The sequence below is a fragment of the Drosophila guanche genome, unplaced genomic scaffold (genome assembly GCF_900245975.1).
Source record: "Drosophila guanche unplaced genomic scaffold, DGUA_6, whole genome shotgun sequence".
Classification (NCBI taxonomy): Eukaryota; Metazoa; Arthropoda; class Insecta; order Diptera; family Drosophilidae; genus Drosophila; species Drosophila guanche.
The window spans coordinates 674,498-692,237 of record NW_022995746.1 but is presented as its reverse complement, the minus strand read 5'-3'; the positions used below and the strand labels follow the sequence as shown (position 1 = coordinate 692,237).

General features: G+C 47.7%; 8 protein-coding genes across 16 annotated transcripts; 4 read left to right on the top strand and 4 right to left on the bottom strand.

Annotated features, from left to right (window-relative positions):
• Positions 1–82: 82 nt before the first annotated feature.
• LOC117582382 (putative tRNA pseudouridine synthase Pus10) lies at positions 83–1,725 on the bottom strand. The gene is made up of 2 exons (XM_034270054.1): positions 1,550–1,725; positions 83–1,487 (listed from the first exon to the last, which is right to left on the bottom strand). Exons 1-2 carry the CDS (start codon positions 1,667–1,669, stop codon positions 108–110), a joined length of 1,500 nt encoding a protein of 499 aa, XP_034125945.1. The 5' UTR covers positions 1,670–1,725; the 3' UTR covers positions 83–107.
• On the top strand, positions 1,702–2,496 carry LOC117582387 (NADH dehydrogenase [ubiquinone] iron-sulfur protein 5). Of its 2 annotated transcripts, none has more exons than XM_034270062.1 (3): positions 1,702–1,846; positions 2,041–2,258; positions 2,324–2,496. In XM_034270062.1, exons 2-3 carry the CDS (start codon positions 2,046–2,048, stop codon positions 2,414–2,416), a joined length of 306 nt encoding a protein of 101 aa, XP_034125953.1. In that variant the 5' UTR covers positions 1,702–1,846; positions 2,041–2,045; the 3' UTR covers positions 2,417–2,496. The 2 variants fall into 2 exon arrangements, with proteins under 2 accessions (XP_034125953.1, XP_034125952.1); XM_034270061.1 differs by having other exon boundaries at positions 1,739–1,788; positions 2,324–2,462.
• Positions 2,497–2,571: 75 nt separating this feature from the next.
• Positions 2,572–3,867, top strand: LOC117582383 (U5 small nuclear ribonucleoprotein 40 kDa protein). Its single transcript, XM_034270055.1, has 3 exons — positions 2,572–2,760; positions 2,833–2,962; positions 3,027–3,867. Exons 1-3 carry the CDS (start codon positions 2,653–2,655, stop codon positions 3,830–3,832), a joined length of 1,044 nt encoding a protein of 347 aa, XP_034125946.1. The 5' UTR covers positions 2,572–2,652; the 3' UTR covers positions 3,833–3,867.
• On the bottom strand, positions 3,863–4,737 carry LOC117582385 (vesicle transport protein SFT2C). Its single transcript, XM_034270059.1, has 2 exons — positions 4,482–4,737; positions 3,863–4,411 (listed from the first exon to the last, which is right to left on the bottom strand). The coding sequence occupies exons 1-2, from the start codon at positions 4,665–4,667 to the stop codon at positions 3,980–3,982; spliced, it is 618 nt and encodes a 205-aa protein (XP_034125950.1). The 5' UTR covers positions 4,668–4,737; the 3' UTR covers positions 3,863–3,979.
• A 265-nt stretch (positions 4,738–5,002) lies between these two features.
• On the top strand, positions 5,003–7,034 carry LOC117582380 (probable tRNA (guanine(26)-N(2))-dimethyltransferase). 2 transcript variants are annotated; one of them, XM_034270053.1, is made up of 4 exons: positions 5,003–5,095; positions 5,150–5,598; positions 5,657–6,736; positions 6,792–7,034. In XM_034270053.1, the coding sequence occupies exons 1-4, from the start codon at positions 5,069–5,071 to the stop codon at positions 6,970–6,972; spliced, it is 1,737 nt and encodes a 578-aa protein (XP_034125944.1). In that variant the 5' UTR covers positions 5,003–5,068; the 3' UTR covers positions 6,973–7,034. The 2 variants fall into 2 exon arrangements, with proteins under 2 accessions (XP_034125944.1, XP_034125943.1); XM_034270052.1 differs by having other exon boundaries at positions 5,042–5,095; positions 5,147–5,598.
• On the bottom strand, positions 6,962–7,792 carry LOC117582386. Its single transcript, XM_034270060.1, has 2 exons — positions 7,254–7,792; positions 6,962–7,195 (listed from the first exon to the last, which is right to left on the bottom strand). Exons 1-2 carry the CDS (start codon positions 7,708–7,710, stop codon positions 7,074–7,076), a joined length of 579 nt encoding a protein of 192 aa, XP_034125951.1. The 5' UTR covers positions 7,711–7,792; the 3' UTR covers positions 6,962–7,073.
• Positions 7,793–9,142: 1,350 nt separating this feature from the next.
• On the bottom strand, positions 9,143–12,285 carry LOC117582384 (serine/arginine-rich splicing factor 2). Of its 4 annotated transcripts, none has more exons than XR_004573712.1 (5): positions 12,114–12,285; positions 11,852–11,982; positions 10,625–11,057; positions 10,479–10,563; positions 9,143–9,899 (listed from the first exon to the last, which is right to left on the bottom strand). XR_004573712.1 is itself a non-coding variant. In XM_034270058.1 (4 exons), the coding sequence occupies exons 1-3, from the start codon at positions 12,189–12,191 to the stop codon at positions 10,649–10,651; spliced, it is 618 nt and encodes a 205-aa protein (XP_034125949.1). In that variant the 5' UTR covers positions 12,192–12,285; the 3' UTR covers positions 10,143–10,563; positions 10,625–10,648. The 4 variants fall into 4 exon arrangements, 2 of the variants coding, with proteins under 2 accessions (XP_034125949.1, XP_034125947.1); XR_004573713.1 differs by having other exon boundaries at positions 10,479–10,555; XM_034270058.1 differs by lacking the exon at positions 9,143–9,899 and having other exon boundaries at positions 10,143–10,563.
• Positions 12,286–12,837: 552 nt separating this feature from the next.
• Positions 12,838–17,601, top strand: LOC117582379 (eukaryotic peptide chain release factor GTP-binding subunit ERF3A). Of its 4 annotated transcripts, XM_034270049.1 has the most exons (8): positions 12,838–12,976; positions 13,080–13,744; positions 15,403–15,588; positions 15,646–16,415; positions 16,488–16,574; positions 16,640–16,816; positions 16,892–17,060; positions 17,121–17,601. In XM_034270049.1, exons 2-8 carry the CDS (start codon positions 13,312–13,314, stop codon positions 17,162–17,164), a joined length of 1,866 nt encoding a protein of 621 aa, XP_034125940.1. In that variant the 5' UTR covers positions 12,838–12,976; positions 13,080–13,311; the 3' UTR covers positions 17,165–17,601. The 4 variants fall into 4 exon arrangements, with proteins under 4 accessions (XP_034125940.1, XP_034125939.1, XP_034125942.1 ...); XM_034270048.1 differs by lacking the exon at positions 12,838–12,976 and having other exon boundaries at positions 13,066–13,744; positions 17,121–17,185; XM_034270051.1 differs by lacking the exons at positions 12,838–12,976; positions 13,080–13,744 and adding an exon at positions 14,393–14,414 and having other exon boundaries at positions 17,121–17,185.
• Positions 17,602–17,740: the final 139 nt, after the last annotated feature.

Below are 17,740 nucleotides of genomic sequence, written 5' to 3'. Positions count from 1 at the left end.
ACGGGTACAGGAACCACAACTCGAAAGCAGTGTTGTTAATTGTCATACTTGATTTGGCGCTAAATAAGACGATGTTTTGATGTTATTTTGTTTTTTACAACAGACTTTTATTGGGAAACAGAATTATCCACCTCTGGCGGCCAATCCAGGTCAATGCCCACCACATCCAGGGCCTGTATATCAATGGGCTTGCCGATAATCGAAGAGAACGATGGTGTGGTCCTGCCGAACTCGCCGTGAACCAATTCCTTGATGTAAGTGCCCGCCTGTGTGACAATGTCGATGACCAGCACTAGGGGATTGCCGCGTTGCAGGCGCGCCTTGACGCTGTATATTGTGCGCGGACGTGTGTGCAGCGGCCGACGATGTAGCACCCTTATGGGCGTCTTCTGTTGAATGTCAAAGCTCTCGGGGATCTGCAGTTTTTGAAGAATCTCCAATGTGGCGGGCTCCTTGAGGGCACACAAGGCGCGATAGTACTTGCGTTTCTGTTCCTCACCCGTCTTGATGTGCATCGCCTGCTCGCGCGGAACCACCTGCAGGTTGAGGATGGATACCTTGCAAGACTTATCCACTGCCTGCTCCATGGCCAGGGCCTGCTCTTTTGTCAGCGAACTGTGCCTCGAGTTGGGTATCTCCAGCACAAAGGGACGACCCTTGCCCAGGCAACGTACATCCACATCCTCTCGTCCGCTCGACATGAAGGTGATCTTTGTCACAGTCTCCGTGAAATGTGGACCCACACTCCGTATGATAATCTCCTCGATGCTGTCCTCCATCTGACGCACTCCCTGTAACAGCCACGGCGTGTGCGAGAGCTCGCGGCTCAGCTTACGGTAGCGTCCGGCCACACAGACCATGGGACCCTGCAGATCGATCGACTTTAGGGTGAGTGACTCCTCCACAGCTGGCGGTGGAATGGGCAAATATTTTTCGTATGTCTCCGCCTTCACACGCGATGGTTGGTACTGCTTCTCCAGCAATCCGCGCGAGATTTCTATGCGTTTCAGCGTCTTGCCGGGAAAGGCCACACGATTCAGTTCCACCAGTTTGTCTACCTCGGGCTCCTCCACCGTGTGCCGCAGATCAATGCTGATCATCAGTCCGTTGGCATCGTACTTCTTGTCCAGCTTCTTACATATTATGGGATGTAGAATCAGCTTCACGGCCTCCTTGATGGGCACATCTGGCGGTGAATTGCTGTGGACAGTGGGTCCAAACTTACGCTGCAGGGCAAACCACATGGAGAGCTGTCGCAGCTGCAGGCTCATGGGCATTGTAATGGCCAAAACGATGCCCTCGCTGTCATATTTGCTAAAATCCGAAGCGATAATACCCTCGATGAGCTCACGCTGAAAGTCCTCAGAGAAGATGCCCAAACAGGTGGAGCAGTGACTCAGGCGAGGCTTCTTAAACGGCTGTTCATCAGTGGAGATGCCATTTGTTTCATCCATCCTCAACTGATTTTCCGGCACTTTCACTCCCAGCTATGGGCGAAAAGTTTACCTTTGAAATAAATGTCGCCAAAGTAAATCCCATTTTTACTCACCCGCTGGAAAGATTGGTTGATATCGTTGTACTCCGTACCGCGTGCCCGAAGGTAACGCAACTGGCAGATAGTGCAGACTCCACAGGACACCAAATAGTCCACAAGTTCTTGGTTTTTCATTATACTTTTCAAAGCAAAACGTGGGTGCCGCTAAAAACTCTGTTTCACACAAACAAACAAACACACATGTATAGAGTCAGCTGTCAGCCGATTTAAACGTTTGCCAACACTAAGCGCTAGTCGGTTCAAGAAAAACAGAAAGAAATTGTTTTTATTGCCCATTTATTGGAATTTAAGGTGCGCGACAAGTAAAATCAGAACAAACCCATACAAAATAGCAAGTTTGAAAAGAGAATTGATCATTTAAGTTTAATTGGAAGCCAAAGTGTAGCTTCCATGAGCTTTGTTATGGTTACGTCACAGAAGGAACAGACAAAATCTCTTTCCAGACTCCCATGGACATAATGTAATGTTTCCTCCTTAACCTGCAGGCAAGATGTCACTGACGCCGTTCCTGCGCCTGCCCCTCACGGATCTGACCGGCTGTCTGATCAACCATCAGACCTACGACAAATGTGGAAAATTTGAGATGAAAATGATGGACTGCTTGGAGGCCTACGGTCTGGAGCGCGGCAAAAAAGAGTGTGCCGATCTTATATCCGACTTCCAGGAGTGCGTGGGCATGAATAAGCAGCTCTTGCGTTTCCATGTGAGTTTCCAAAGGCCTTTATATTAATGAATTATTTAAATAATCATTATAAATCTCCCTTTTAGGCCATGAGGAACGAGCGCTACAAGCAGTGGCTGGTGGGAGAGCGCAAGAGGTCCGAACTCCATGCTGAGCCACCACGCGTGGATGCCTATTAAGAGGGAGATCAATTTCGTGTATAACTTCATATGAATAGGCGCAAATTGTATAAAAAATAAACAAAATTATAAAACCAAAATCTGTATTGTAATCTATCGGTACCTGCGAAAAAACATCGCTGTCAGCAACGTACAAAACTATCGCTGACATCCAGTGTCATCTCTACTTGTTTTTCGGCAGAAAAAATTACTTTCGTCGGCGAACTTTTTAATATTTCTGAATAAAACCAAATAAAATGGGCACCAAACGACCCCACAACAGTGTGGTGCTGGCCCAGGAGTCAAAACGCAGTAAAAATGATATAATGGCATACACAAATCGGGATAAAGCACTATTGGAATCGGTAAGCGTGGTGCAAGAAGCAGCATCATCCGAATTTCTTAATGGAACTTTTGATACATTTGTTATTTTCCAGGGTGTACGAAGAACATCGAATCTGCAGGCACCCATAATGCAATTGGAGGGACACGAGGGAGAGATCTTTACGACAGAATTCCATCCAGAAGGAGAACTGCTTCTGTCCTCCGGCTTCGATCGCCAGCTCTGTGAGAAAGACGCAAGGAAAACCATGGAAAAACCTTATGACTGAATTTTCCTTTGCTTTTGCAGATATTTGGCAAGTCTATGATGACTGTGAGAATGTCATGGCCATGTCCGGGCACACTGGAGCCGTGATGGAGGCTCATTTTACGCCCGATGGCTCGCACATCTTCACCTGCTCCACAGACAAAACCCTGGCCATATGGGATATAGTCACGGGGCAGCGTTTGCGTCGATTCAAGGGCCACACGAGCTTCGTGAACAGTGTCCAGGGCACGAGGCGGGGACAGCAACTGCTGTGCTCCGGCAGCGATGATCGCGGCATTAGGATTTGGGATGCAAGGAAGAAACACGCCGTGCAGACCCTCGAGTCGCCCTATCAGGTGACATCTGTGTGCTTTGGCGACACTGGCGAGCAGGTCATCACGGGCGGCATCGACAATGAGCTGAAGATCTGGGACATACGCAAGCAGGAGGTGCTGCACCATCTGCGTGGACACACGGACACCATCACGGGCATGTCTCTCTCGCCAGAAGGAGACTTTGTGCTCACCAACTCCATGGACAACACCTTGAGGGTGTGGGATGTGCGTCCCTATGCCCCCGGCGAGCGATGTGTCAAGGTCTTCCAGGGACATCAGCACAATTTTGAGAAGAATTTGCTACGCTGTGCCTGGGCCCCAGGCAGCGATAAGATCTCGTCGGGTTCCGCTGATCGTCAGGTTTATATTTGGGATGTGAACACACGGAGGATACTGTACAAGCTCCCGGGACATAATGGCAGCGTTAACGATGTGGATTTCAGTCCCAAAGAGCCGCTGATACTCTCCGCGTCTAGCGATAAGACTTTGTACTTGGGGGAAATTGAGGAATGAAATTGTATGATTAATAAACGAAGATTCAGCGCCGATTTCGTTTGTTTTTAGTTATTGTATCACAAATAAGTTATATTTTGGATTTATCGTAGGGTTAAATAAATTATATCGTTGTGTGCGCTGGGCTATGGCGCCTTTGTCATCCTTTCACACCGGCAGAGCACTCGTCGAGGCGGAGACGCTGCTCTTGAAGAGCTGTCCAAAGAATTTCAAGCCCGTGGCTCCACCCGGCACCATGCCCAGGACCATGAAAAGCAACGCAATGATCTGGGCAACGGCAAACAACACTGTGAAGGCTGTGCTCTTCGCCACCAGAGCACAGTAGAGGGTCAGCACCAGGCATACGCTGTAGGAGATCGATGAGAGCAGCCGCGGCTTGGAGAACATCTGCTTGAGGAAGGCCCCGAAGCCAGAGAGAAAGCAAAAGGCCAGAATGAAGAAGAGGCTGCCCAGTGTGTAGAGCAGCGCGAATTTACGCGCCTGGAGGATCAGCACCGGAATGTAGAAGATGGAGAGCGTCATGCAGAGACCGCCCATGCCCAGGCACGCCACGAAGCCGACTATGCGCTGCAGGCGGGACTGAAAAGAGGAAGCGTTACGTTACACACCCAGTCTACATGTGACTTTTACAAGGTTAATGACGCCTCACCAGCTTGGGGCAGCACGAGTCCTGTGTGTCCTTCAGCCAACTGTTGGCCTCCTGGGGCTCTGTCTGGCGCGAAAAGATGCCCCCCAGGCTGGGCACCTTCAGCTGTGGCATCTTTACATTGAAATTCTTCTTCTGATCGCTCTGCAGCAGCAGATATTCGTCCAGGTCCTGCTTCAAATTGCTCATCGCGTGTCAAAAACTTCTTCCAAAAACAAAACAAAACACAAACAACCAAACAACTGATTAAATATACTGTAATATACCAAGCAATTGATGTAATATACCAAATAAATCAGAGTGAGTGAACGAACTCAGCCCACTTAACCCATTTTAGCCACTACTTAAACAGTTGAACAACTTGAGGTGTGCCGCCGAAAATAAAACTCCTTGTAGATAGGGGGGATCTTATCTCCAACATACAATTTAATCCGTTAGATGAAGCTTGGGTGATTTTAAGGACTCCCTTTTTTTGAACTATTTATAAAATATTTCCGATCAAGGTATTGAGCAGGCCGAAGTTTCGGTCACATTTCGTGCACTTTTCACGCTTTTCAGCACTGACACACGTGTTGTTTTTACCGGATCAAATGGAAATTGACGAAGAAAAGCATCAGGTTGTTGAGTGAAAACCTCGTTATTAGAGCCCTTAAGAACATTTCCCATAGCAGGATACCATTCCGAAGAACCCCAATGAGAACATTATACGCGAGCGCCATGCCGAGATCGTGTCTGGGGGCAATGTCTTCTACAATCCAGTGCAGGAATTCAATCGAGACCTCAGCATTGCCGTTTTGAATGTCTACCAACAGCGCCTGACCAAGGAGCGATGCGAGAAGGCGCTCAAAAAGCAACGCAAAAAGGTGAACGAGGCGGAGGCCACCTCACCGATTGCCACTCCCCCGACCTACGTGGCGGGCACACAGTACGCGGATGGCTTGCGGATACTGGAAGCATTGGCTGCCACGGGACTGCGCAGCATACGATATGCTCAGGAGATAGCCGGCGTGCGGCAGATAGTGGCCAACGATCTGTCCCGACAGGCTGTGCAGTCCATCAACGCCAATGTGCAGCACAACAAAGTGGAGCCGCTGATTGAGGCCAGCCACGCGGATGCCATGTGAGTGGCAGAGCAAAAGAGTGCACAGACTTTCTGCTATAATTGTAATCCATTGCAGGACTCTCATGTATCTGTCCACAGCACAGGAGAAGCGCTTCGATGCCGTTGATCTGGATCCTTACGGCTGTCCGAATCGCTTTCTCGACGGCGCCATGCAGTGCCTGGTCGATGGTGGCCTACTGCTGGTCACAGCCACTGACATGGCCGTGCTGGCGGGCAATGCCCCGGAGGCCTGCTACGTGAAGTACGGCTCGGTGCCACTCCGGATGAAGTGCTGCCACGAGATGGCACTGCGCATTCTGCTGCACTGCATCGAGAGTCATGCGAACAGGTATGGCAAGTACATTGAACCACTGCTGAGCGTCTCGGCGGACTTTTACGTGCGCATCTTTGTGCGCGTGCATGTGGGCCAGGCGCAGTGCAAGCTGTCCATGAGCAAGCAGTCCTGGCTGTATCAGTGCACGGGCTGTGACACCTACACGCTGCAGCCACTGGGTATCACCAAACCAAATCCCACCGCTGGCAATCCCCAGCAGCTCAAGTATGGCATCCCAACGGGTCCAGCGGTGAACACCCAGTGCGAGCACTGCGGACACAGGCACCACCTGGGCGGCCCCATCTGGTCTGCACCGCTGCACAATCCAGATTTTGTCAAGGATTTGCTCGAGGCTGTGCAGGAGACGCACCTAAGCGAGCTGGGCACACAACGGCGCATCGTGGGGGTGCTATCCGTGGTGCAGGAAGAACTTCCCGATGTCCCACTTTACTACACACCCGACAAGCTGTGCTCCGTGCTCAAACTGGAGATTGTGCCCATGCTGAAGTTCAGGTCCGCCCTGCTGCATGCCGGCTATCGTGTGTCCTACTCGCATGCATCGAAAAACTCGCTGAAAACCGATGCACCGCCCTCCGTGCTGTGGGACATTCTGCGCTGCTGGGGCAAACGACATCCAGTGAGGCCAGAGCGGATGATTCCGGGCACACCCTTGCAGGCCATACTGTCGAAGGCGTGCACCAGGGACTACGAGTTCGATGAGCTGCATGCGGCGGCCAATCCAAAGAGTCGCCGTTCGGCGCTCTCACGCTTCCAGACAAACCCAGCGCCACACTGGGGGCCAGGCACAAGGGCCACCATCATGTAAGCGAGGCGCTAGAATGTTTTTCCAGCAGAATTTCTGACTTCTCTTTTGCAGGATTGGTGAAAACAAACTGCCAAAAAGTTATCGTAACCAGAACAAGAAGCAGCGCCATAAAACGTCACAGGAGGCAGCTGGGCCACAGAAGGAGCAGGAATCAGTTGAAGCGGAAGAAGAGGAGCCGGAGACAGAGGCACATCTCCCCAAGCAGCCCAAGCTGGAGGCAGCGACTGCGTGACGTTGCTTTATGGGGCTGCTTCCTTGTCAACATTTAATTTTCAATAAAGTTTTAAAACGCAATTCGGCTCCGGCTTTCCCTCGCTGAGCGGAGGACCACAGCTAATAGCGGAAAAAATTGCCATCGGAGGTCTGGCGAGAGAAACCATTGTTGACCAGTTGATTGTGAACGCCGCTGCAGATGAGCTTGACGCTATGCGGATGAATCTTTTCAATGCAGCCGCCTGTACAGGAAACTCGCAAATTAGTCAAGTTTAAGTTACGATCTCGATGGACACTTACCAACGCGCAGGGGATGACCCAAAGCATCGTCTTGTTTGCGGCGTATAACGCGCGTATTGCGCAGGACTCGAAATGATTGATGCTTAGCGCCAATCTCCTTGGCACCGCCAGGCGCGGACCAACTGCAGATGGCCATGCACGTCTCGCGCTGTAGCACCGAATCCACCTTCTCCGGGAAGCACTCGCGGCCATGATCGTAGCGCGATTGCAGCTGAAAGTCCAGCGAATCCTTGGGTACATTCGGATTGGCACGATAACGCTTGCTGTAGCGCACAGAGTTCATGGTCTGGTGGTAGAACAGACGCTCATGCGGCTCCAGATGTCCATGCCAGGTGCCCGTGTCGCCAAAGGGCGGCGGCGGTGGGGGCTTCGGAAACTGACAGATGTAGGTGCCCTCCGAGCGCAGATCCGGCTCGTACGAGTCATTGCGCAACTGCACCTGCGTGTACTTAATCATGATGATGAGACTATTCTTTTCCTTATTTCAACTGAATTTTGAACTGATAAAAATAGTTTAAATGTGGGACAGAGCAGCTTGTCGACTGAGTCTCGGTTGCCCTGCCAATATGTTAGTTGAGTCAATAAAACACACGCCTGCTCTGACCGATGGCACTTGGAAACGGTTCGAGGAACGAAGTGGGGGACACTAATAGTCGTGATATTCCCCATGAAACTTGTCAGTTTGGATTTCAAGTTGACCATGAACCAATAACTATTCGAATATATATACAATATATTCGCATTCGTTGTATGAGGCTAGTGATACATTCATCACTATGCAACACTAAAAATCAAGGACATCCATCTTTAGGTAATTTGACAACTACAATTTATCAGGCAAACAATTTACTAAGTCAAGCAGGTGCTTCTTGTCTACAGCGAGTTAGCTTGGAAAGAGTCGTAGTGCCGCTTTGTAGCAGAAGCATGGCCAATCGCTAAGCCTGAGAAGCACGCCGCCAAAGTACATAGACGCCACTCAGGATCCACTAGATCTACAATCAATTGACTCCTCATTGCTCATGGGCTGCAGTGCCAATGCCCAGCCCGATAACGCCGACTCCCAACTGATGGCCATCCGCAAGAAGCCGAAAGTGCATATGGTAAACACGAAGGCAATGCGGAAAACATTGAAAATTGTATTGACGGGCAAGTCAACAAAGAAACATCGCCCTAAAAAGGCACAGAGGAGATAGTTTCAGCGCAGCAAATTGCGCCTTACATTGTCCATCGTTTGGACACTCAACTCACGGCTGTCCAGTCAGAGCTGCAATCTCGAGGTGGCATTTTAGCCGCTTGATTCCGCGGCAGTGAACACCGAAAATATGGCATCTATCTCCCGCAAAGAGATTCACTCAACTGTAGAGCGAGTCGATGTGAATATTTGCTTATTTCTCGTGTTGTTGGTGCTGTTCGATATTCGAATTTGGATTTTCAAGGAGCAAATTTTGGGACCCAGCACTGTGAGCTTCATCTCCAGTGCCGGCAATTCATGTGTAGAGTTCGTCCGGAGTTACGCCCAGCTCCAAACTTTGTTGCCGCAAGTCACCATCATCTACAGCTGCATCCACAAATCTAGCGGTAATTTCCTTCAGTTGACACTAATTCTTTGCCTCAAAAATGTTTGAAACTTACTTTCTTGGGGGTTTTGTTTTAGGGCCTTTGTTCTAGATTAGCTTCTCTAAGAGAGAAACATTTTTCTAGGTTCTAGAATCTAGAATCTGCCAAAATGAAAGTGAACTTGAACTACGAATTTAGAATGACTTAAATGTAGCAATTACAGGCTCTTATATAGTCGCCTACTGCCATGGGGCATACAATTATTAGGTTGGATGAAGCACTCATCCAATTAATATCGTTTAAAACAATGTCACACATTAAACACACATTAGTTGTAGATAAATTTGATTTTATTGTATATTTCTTTGAGCTGCAATGTAATGGTAAATGTTAGTCTTTGATATATTGCCACTTACCACCCGCATCAGATGTGTGAGGATGCAAATCCAGGCCAAGTCCAGGTGCAAGAGCTTTCCGTTTTGCCGAGTCCAAGGTGTCTCCATTGCAGCGGCTTTGCTGGAAATCTGTTTATTCGCCTAAACTTAAAATGGACGCCCACCAAACGCCAAGCGGCAACACAGGAAAGACACCAACTACGCCAATCAGCAAACGGCGGCAACCAGCAACAAACGACGGGACGAGAGAAGTGAAGAAACAGGAAACCGGAACCGGCAAACGGCTAACGGCAAACAGCCAAGGAAACAGTCTATCATATAGTCTATCCCTTCTTTATCTCCCACTCTGATCGAGAGTGTGCAGCACGGCAGCAGCAACGGCAAACGGCAAACAGCAGCAGCGGTAGCAGTAGCAGCGGCGCGGTGGTGGCGGCGACAGCGGCTGACAGGAAACGCCAACGGCAACACAGCAACAACAGCTACGCGATGTCCGCTCTCGTGGCGTGTCGTGTTGTCTCTCTGCTAGCGCTGGACGGGGGGAAGAAGAAGATGCTCTGATGCCTCGTGCTGATCGGATCCGAACTCCGATAATCCGATCACCGATCTGATCTGATAGATCTCCTCCTCCTCCTCTCCTCCCTCGCAATAACCATAACATTATTCTCAACCGCAACACTGCCACACACCAATTTGCCTGCATATATAATAAATGTGTAGAATGAGTGGGAGAAGCTGGTTAATAAGTTTTGTCGTTAGATTTATAACAAAGAACGAACGAAACGAGCAACACAAACGGAACGTAACAAAACAAACAGAGAAAGGCTCAGAGAAAACTGTTTCCTTTTTCTTCTTCAATATTCTTCATTCATTCTCTTGCCTCTTGAACGTCTTCTTCCTTATCCTCATCTTATTTTTGTATTCTTTGTATTTCCGGGAATTTCGTAGCCGAGTTATTTTGAGTTTTATTTTGTCTTATTAATTGAAGCACTACACAATTGGCCAATTGCCAAAAATAACTAAATGCTACCATGTATCTTGTATCAAAATCCCTAGCACGCCTCTTTTGCGGGGTGGATGGGATGGGATGGCATGGGCGATAGATAAAAGAACAAACGTATTTGGGGGGATCATCCCACCTGTGTGTGGGTGGGGATCACATCCTGTACATAATAGTGCGTGTGTTCTCTACTTTGTTTTTTCCTTGCCAAAACTTAAAATAGTTTTCTATAAATAGTTGCGTAATGTGTAAGACTGTTCAATTTGTTTTGTATACCTGCTGTTCTGGTACAGCATGACAGGATGTGGAGCTAGATCTATGAATCGGGATCTCTCTTGTCAGGCGAGTAAAAACTGCAAAGGCAACAAAGAGAACACTCATTAAAGATCTAGGTCATCCACTTCACTCATTTAAAAACTCACCTCGCACCAATTGGAACGTGAATACTAAGAGCGACTGCGACTACGCGAGGCTCCCACAGCCAAGGCGGATGCTCCGATCCCGTTGCGACTCTCGCCACGCACTGGACTGCGCGAGAACTTGGTGCGACGCTCCGGTGAATGGCTGCCAGCCGACTGAGAGCGCGAGCGCGGCGAGTAGGAGCGACGACGAGGACTACGCGAACGGCGGCGCATCGGTGAACGGGAACGTGAGCGACGACGACCGCCTGCACCTCCACCACCAGCTCCTCCGCCGCCACCACCACCACCAGATCCTCCACCACGACGACCGTTGCTGCGTGTGGGCGACGAGGGACGGCCATAGCGAGCCATCTGGACACGGAGCTCCCTGCCATCTAACATGCGACCATCCATGGCCTCAAGTGCGTCTTCAGCATCACGTTTGTCATAGAAGCTGTGGGTAATAGCGGATAGAAACACATTAGATACTCTCGCATTTATGCATTCAATCAGTCATGGATTCAGTTCGATTGTGGTATTCGCAATATGTCGACTAAAAATGATTTAGTAGGCAACAGTCAAGGAAAACACATTTTTCTGGCACTTTTTGCTGTATTAAATGTCCAGAATGGTAGCTGAAACATCTTCGATGATGGCAAATAATGCAGATCACATGACGGATGAGCTGAGTTTTTGTATAATTCTCAGTATGTTGGCTAGCAGGGTTTTGGTAGGCAACAGTTGCAAGAGAACACAATTTATCTGGCACTTTTTGCTGTAGAAAATGTCCAGAATGGTAGCTGAAACATCTTCGATGATGGCAAATAGTGCAGAGCATATGACGGATGAGGACTAATCTGAGTTTTTGTATAATTCTCAGTATGATGGCTAGCAGGGTTTTGGTAGGCAACAGTTGCAAGAGAACACAATTTATCTGGCACTTTTTGCAGTAGAAAATATCCAGAAAGGTAGCTGAAACATCTTCGATGATGGCCAATAATGCAGAGATGATATCGTATGTGGTTTTAGTAGAGTTCTTGTAAAATTCTCAGTATGTTGGCTAGCAGGGTTTTGGTAGGCAACAGTTGCAAGAGAACACATTTTATCTAGCATCTCAAATTTGCTGGAAATACGAACACATATGTGACATGTTCATACATTTGACAAGCAAGAAATGCAAGACTTTTGCCGGATGAATTTATTATTCAGTGGTGAAAGCAACCTTTCTCTTAGTATGAAAAAACTTACCGCACGAAAGCAAAGCCACGGCTCTCACGTGTGTAGCGGTCCCGCGGTATGTAAATATCACCCACTTCTCCGCAACGCTCAAAGACACGACGCAAGTCCTCTGGAGTGGTGCGATATGTGAGATTGTCGACCTGTATAGTACATAAAAGAAACGCATTATTTTTTATATGCAAAAAGAGGTTAGATAACCCCGGCAACGTTGTCTGGCGCAGCAGCCGGCCGCCATTTTGTGTGCGGGGATTTGACTTGTTTTTGCACTTGCCTTCAGCGATACCATGCCATCGATGCGCGGTGGAGGACGTGTTCCGCCCAGTCCCCCAGCACTTCCACCATTACTCATTTGTATTTATATTAATAGGATATCACTTATTAAATTATTAGTTCCAAAAATTTTTGACGCGTCTACTCTCTGTTCACAATTTTTTTTTCTGTGAAAATGGCGTTTGCAGTTTTACTTGGGGTCAGTGTGACCGCGAAATTATCGATAAAATATACCGACACACCCTCAAAAATATACCTTCTCGTTTTAACAATATACCGTAAATTGACTTTTTTTTTAATTTAATCGCTACAGCGAAATTGGTTGGTCGCAGACGATGAGCCGCATTGACCAGGTACAAATGTTACTAATAATTTTGAACTCAAAAAAGAACAATGCCGAACGAACACTAAAAATAGAATGTACCGTAAATTTACCATATGTCGATATATATTTTTGTTAGGTATTTTCAATCGATGTATTTCTTTGAGGCGATATTGAAGAGATATTGTTTTGGGATATAGAAAATGTGATTATAGCGGCAAAATATACAAGTAATTCTAAAGTTATGCACATATGCACTCGCTCTCACTGCATTCTTTTCCCTTAAATCCATTTCAGTCATTCGGCTAAATGAGTTAGGCAAGCTAGCCAATAACTGGAGCCTGCATACTTTGGCACATCGAAAGAAAATAGTATCGATAACTATCAATCTTTGTCTCCATGCGTGGCGCTTCAAGCGTAAAATAATATTAAAATAAATTAAATTAAGAGGAATATATTTAGTTGACAGGTATTCCAATCACACTTTCACACGATAAAAGACAGATCGAACCAAATACGGCATACACGGCCTGCAGAAAAAGGTTAGATTACCAAAATAGCGTATGTTTTGGTCGTCAACAAAAGAAAGTTGCCTGGCATTTACCATAGTGCAAAAAGAGTAATCAGGTTCTAACAAAACAACAGTTCTTTTTAGTTATTTATTCTAGCTTTATAATCTGGCTTAGGCCCCCGCCTCTACAGTTCTCACCCGCGAATCAACGAAAGGCGTGTGTTTTTGTGCCATTCCCGACCGCCGACCGCGTGTGTTTGTGAGTGGACGCAGCGTGAAGAAGAAGCAGAAGTTGAAGGAGGGCGAAAGTGTGTCGCGTGAAAAAAGTGCGAGATTTTTCGTTGGGCATAATTGAAAGCAGGAACCATGGCCGCTCAAGAAAACTCAGATGTTTCCACAAAATTCTCCACGCTGAACGTGAACGCAGTGGAGTTTGTGCCGAGCTTCAGCTACGGCGGTCCTGCCAGCACGGCGGCTGTCGTATCGGCGCAAGCAGAGGGCGAAGCGCCACCGCCAGCGGACACCCAGCCGCCTGGAGCTGGCTCAGGGTCGGGATCAGCCACACCAGCCACAACTCCGGACTCCACCGGCAGCGGGGGATCAACAAATGCCTTGGTATCGACCGGAGGAGCGGCAGCATCAGTAGTAGCAGGACCTGCGGAGACACAAGCGGGATCCTCGTCGGCCGCCGCCTCAAACTCAGCCTCGCCCGCTCCAGGTTCACCGGCTACCACGCCTTCGACGGCAGCAGCGGGGCCAATTGAGATCATCAGCGCGTCGGAAAAAATTGCAAACAATGGTAAATAGCCTAAGACTATCACCAGGGAGGTGGAGATGGGGTCGGCAGCTTTCTAACTGCTTTGGCGCATTGAACTTTTCCTCTGTGACGTCAATTTGACGCCTGCATTTGTATATGTAACAAAGCCAAGTCGCTTGCTATTGTTGTTGCCGAGTTCACCTGCCTCCCTCCCCCCAACCTTCCGGTACCGACACCAATAAAGAAAAGGAAAAGTCTGCAATTGCTAGGTTATTATCGCCTCCAACACATAACCTCAATGTGCGGTGTGCAGTGTCGGCAATCGTGACAGTCGCATGTGTTGTGCTTTGGCTGCATTTGGGTGTGAGATTTGTATTTCAACGACTGTAAACAGCAATTTTCATGCATGGAACCAGTTGTTAGTCGCGGCAGGCATTTTCTTTGGCCCGCCGCTTTCCACGCCGTCGTGTCGCCAATTCTCAGAGATGCGAAAATGATTTTCCCGTGACTAAGCAGTCCCGCAAGAGCAGATTGTAAAACACTATTTACCCAAGCAAAATATTTCAAAAGCGGGAAATATAATTAACAGTTCCAATTTAAAACAGTCAACAAATTTAGATAGTCACAGCTAGTTAGATTTCAGTGAAGTTCAAGATATATCATTACTCTCAAATTTCTGACAAAATCACAGTTCGCCGTAACAGGATGTTAAGTATGGTGGATCACAGCCACTGCGCATCTCTATCCACCTTTCACATTTGGATTTCACCCGGCGACGCCGACACAGCAGCTGTTTCACACATTTGCCATTCACTGGTGCCATTCGAGCGCCTGTTACGTTTTGTGCATGCGTTTATTTGTCTATTTGCCTCACACGCTGACCAACACATGCAAGCACACACACACACACACACACGTGTTTGGCCATGTTTCATGTGTTTTGACACGTTTACGTTGCAGCTTTTGCTTCCAAGCTGCTTCGTACGGTGCGTGGAGCGACTGCTAATGCTTCGCCTTCGCCTTCCACGTTATCGCTGTGGCGGCTGTTTCGGCCTGAATGGGGCACTTATTGCAGCTCCCCTGCGGTTGAAATCGCTTCGAACTTGATTTCAGTGCGGCAGTCACACCGAAGAGAGCGGACCGCGTAGTAGTAGTGCCTGCCTGTTGACTCTTACACTTCGGCGCGATCAGAAGCCACGCGACAAAATTACTCACCTTTTGGGCAACAGTTTGTTGTTTTCTGTGATGTAATAATGATTAAACAGAACGGCGCCGAAACCCAGAGCACTGGCTCCAAGGAAGAATCGAAGAAAAGTTAGTAACTGTGGACACGGACAGAGACATCCGGATCCAGCCTTAAATCATCTCCTAGTGAAACCCAAAACGCGTCCAGCTTCAACTGAATGCAAGTAAAATGTCTTCTGGCCCCCCTAGCAACCTCCTGAAACTGTCTTCGATCACTAGCGAACCTTGCCTTTAGCACCACATATGTGACACGTGACTCATCTGGGTTCCAAGCGATTAGCATGTCTCTGTCAGGCGAACTAAACAATTAAATGGGAAAAGTCGTCCTATAATATTAGTTGAACCTTCGAAAACCACAACATTCATGGAATATTCCATTAGACGGGCATTCCTCTCTTTAAATCCGCTCAAAATTCATAGCCTTAACTGATGTGATGTGATTTCTCTTCAATTAGAAACCGATCCCGCTGATAGCTGGGATGTGGATGATGATACAATCATAACACCTGAAGACGAAGAGGCCGAGGATGAGTTTGTGGAGGGCGAGGCCACGCCGAAGGTGTCCAAAAAGAAGATCGTCAAGGTCGAGGAGAACAGAAGCAAGCGGGAGCACGTGAACGTAGTGTTCATTGGTCATGTTGGTAAGTGGATACGATTTACTTGTGTGAAACATAACTCATTTCCCGTCTTACGAATAGATGCTGGCAAATCAACAATTGGCGGACAGATCATGTCGCTCACAGGGATGGTGGACAAGCGAACGCTGGAGAAGTACGAGCGCGAAGCACGTGAAAAGTCGCGAGAGAGCTGGTACCTCTCTTGGGCGCTGGACACAAACCAAGAGGAGCGCGACAAGGGCAAAACCGTGGAGGTGGGACGAGCCTTCTTCGAGACAGACCGCAAGCACTTTACCATCCTCGATGCCCCCGGTCACAAGAGCTTTGTGCCGAACATGATTGGCGGTGCGGCACAGGCAGATCTGGCGGTTCTGGTCATCTCAGCGAGAAAGGGTGAATTCGAGACGGGTTTCGACCGAGGCGGACAGACCCGCGAGCACGCCATGTTAGCCAAGACGGCGGGCGTTAAGCATCTGGTCGTGCTGGTCAACAAAATGGACGATCCTACAGTCAGTTGGGATCCGACGCGTTACAACGAATGCAAAGACAAGATACTACCATACCTCAAGAAGCTGGGCTTCAATCCAGCCAAGGATCTTACCTTTATGCCTTGCTCCGGCCTCAGCGGCTACGGTCTAAAGGATCAAATTCCCGAGTCCATCTGCCCATGGTACAGAGGGCCCGCGTTCATACCATTCATCGACGAACTGCCCTCGCTCAATCGCAAGTCTGACGGGCCCTTCATCATGCCTATTGTCGACAAATACAAGGATATGGGAACAGTTGTGATGGGCAAAGTGGAATCCGGAATGGCGCGCAAAGGTCAAAACTTGCTAGTAATGCCAAACAGGGTATGTAAAATCGACTTTATTATTAATTAGAACCTCGATTTTAATTCCATTTTTATTGATTATTTTCTTCAGACACAAGTGGCCGTGGATCAACTGTTCTCCGACGACTTTGAAGTCACATCTGTTGGTCCCGGCGAGAATGTCAAGATCAAGCTGAAAGTGAGTGGAATCTTACAGCGTTTTCGAGCATTGAATCTAAATTTATTTCGGTTTGTTTCTTGCAGGGCATTGAGGAGGAAGATGTCTCACCTGGCTTTGTACTCTGCGATGCCACTAATCCCATTAAGACGGGAAAAATCTTTGATGCTCAGGTCGTTATATTAGAACATAAATCAATTATCTGTGCGGGTTATTCGGCCGTCATGCACATACACTGCGCTGCCGAGGAGGTTACAGTAAAGGTGAGTTCAGGCTTTATAATAAGCCATCCCATATACATATGATGTACTTACTCAATGTGCTTTGATAACCCTTAGGCCCTCATCTGTTTGGTCGACAAAAAGTCTGGTGACAAATCAAAAACACGTCCACGGTTCGTTAAACAGGATCAGGTTGCAATTATGCGAATTGAATGCTCTGGAATGATTTGCCTTGAACAGTTCAAGCTCTTCCCACAAATGGGTCGTTTCACGCTGAGAGATGAAAGTGAGTTCGGATACCCCGAAAATGTACAAAAATCATTAATATTTCTTGATGTTTTTGCAGACAAAACCATTGCCATTGGTAAGGTACTGAAGGTGGTCGAATAAATTGAGCCAAGCTACATTCTAGCGCCCGCCTTTCACTGCGACTTTTGAGAAATAGCATTGCACACGCCGCGACGAGAGACAACAACAACAACAACAACAACGCCACGCTTTCTTCATATTTTACAAACAAACCCAAGGCAGAACAGTACACACTCATACTACACCATATACCGCGTTCTTTTACGTTTAACAGCAATAGCAATTGATTAAACATTGATTAGAGGAAGTTTATATATATATAGCAAACGAGATATGAAGGCGTTGCAACGGATCCGTACAACTCGAAAAGACATGCAGGCACTCCGAGACAGACCGAAACAGAAAAGCATTATATACCAGACATAAACTATATTTATGTGTAACTAAATGAAAATCGGTAGCAAGATCAGATTGCATGGCGAAACAAGATGTACTATTTATATATATATACACAACAAGAAAACACACATATACATATATATATGCATATATATGAGAGGGGGGGAGACACGATGCAGAGATGATAATGCCGATTATGATAATTGATTAAGAATGATAACACGCATTAAATAGGTTCTTATTACAATTTCCGTTTGT

Excerpts from the sequence above, each read along its gene's own strand:
- LOC117582382 (XM_034270054.1), bottom strand. The coding sequence starts at position 1,669 with ATGAAAAACCAAGAACTTGTGGACTATTTGGTGTCCTGTGGAGTCTGC. Across the intron at positions 1,488-1,549 it reads TCAACCAATCTTTCCAGCGG|CTGGGAGTGAAAGTGCCGGA; the intron begins GTGAGTAAAAAT and ends TTTCGCCCATAG.
- LOC117582380 (XM_034270052.1), top strand. The coding sequence starts at position 5,069 with ATGGAAATTGACGAAGAAAAGCATCAG. Across the intron at positions 5,096-5,146 it reads TTGACGAAGAAAAGCATCAG|CAGGATACCATTCCGAAGAA; the intron begins GTTGTTGAGTGA and ends CATTTCCCATAG. Across the intron at positions 5,599-5,656 it reads GCCAGCCACGCGGATGCCAT|GACTCTCATGTATCTGTCCA; the intron begins GTGAGTGGCAGA and ends AATCCATTGCAG.
- LOC117582385 (XM_034270059.1), bottom strand. The coding sequence starts at position 4,667 with ATGAGCAATTTGAAGCAGGACCTGGACGAATATCTGCTGCTGCAGAGC. Across the intron at positions 4,412-4,481 it reads ACTCGTGCTGCCCCAAGCTG|TCCCGCCTGCAGCGCATAGT; the intron begins GTGAGGCGTCAT and ends TCCTCTTTTCAG.
- LOC117582387 (XM_034270062.1), top strand. The coding sequence starts at position 2,046 with ATGTCACTGACGCCGTTCCTGCGCCTGCCCCTCACGGATCTGACCGGC. Across the intron at positions 2,259-2,323 it reads AGCAGCTCTTGCGTTTCCAT|GCCATGAGGAACGAGCGCTA; the intron begins GTGAGTTTCCAA and ends TCTCCCTTTTAG.
- LOC117582384 (XM_034270058.1), bottom strand. The coding sequence starts at position 12,191 with ATGAGTAATGGTGGAAGTGCTGGGGGACTGGGCGGAACACGTCCTCCA. Across the intron at positions 11,983-12,113 it reads ATGGCATGGTATCGCTGAAG|GTCGACAATCTCACATATCG; the intron begins GCAAGTGCAAAA and ends TGTACTATACAG. Across the intron at positions 11,058-11,851 it reads CGTGGCTTTGCTTTCGTGCG|CTTCTATGACAAACGTGATG; the intron begins GTAAGTTTTTTC and ends TATTACCCACAG.
- LOC117582386 (XM_034270060.1), bottom strand. The coding sequence starts at position 7,710 with ATGATTAAGTACACGCAGGTGCAGTTGCGCAATGACTCGTACGAGCCG. Across the intron at positions 7,196-7,253 it reads GGGTCATCCCCTGCGCGTTG|GCGGCTGCATTGAAAAGATT; the intron begins GTAAGTGTCCAT and ends TTTCCTGTACAG.
- LOC117582383 (XM_034270055.1), top strand. The coding sequence starts at position 2,653 with ATGGGCACCAAACGACCCCACAACAGTGTGGTGCTGGCCCAGGAGTCA. Across the intron at positions 2,761-2,832 it reads ATAAAGCACTATTGGAATCG|GGTGTACGAAGAACATCGAA; the intron begins GTAAGCGTGGTG and ends GTTATTTTCCAG. Across the intron at positions 2,963-3,026 it reads CGGCTTCGATCGCCAGCTCT|ATATTTGGCAAGTCTATGAT; the intron begins GTGAGAAAGACG and ends TTGCTTTTGCAG.
- LOC117582379 (XM_034270049.1), top strand. The coding sequence starts at position 13,312 with ATGGCCGCTCAAGAAAACTCAGATGTTTCCACAAAATTCTCCACGCTG. Across the intron at positions 16,416-16,487 it reads TGCTAGTAATGCCAAACAGG|ACACAAGTGGCCGTGGATCA; the intron begins GTATGTAAAATC and ends TATTTTCTTCAG. Across the intron at positions 16,817-16,891 it reads CCGAGGAGGTTACAGTAAAG|GCCCTCATCTGTTTGGTCGA; the intron begins GTGAGTTCAGGC and ends GATAACCCTTAG.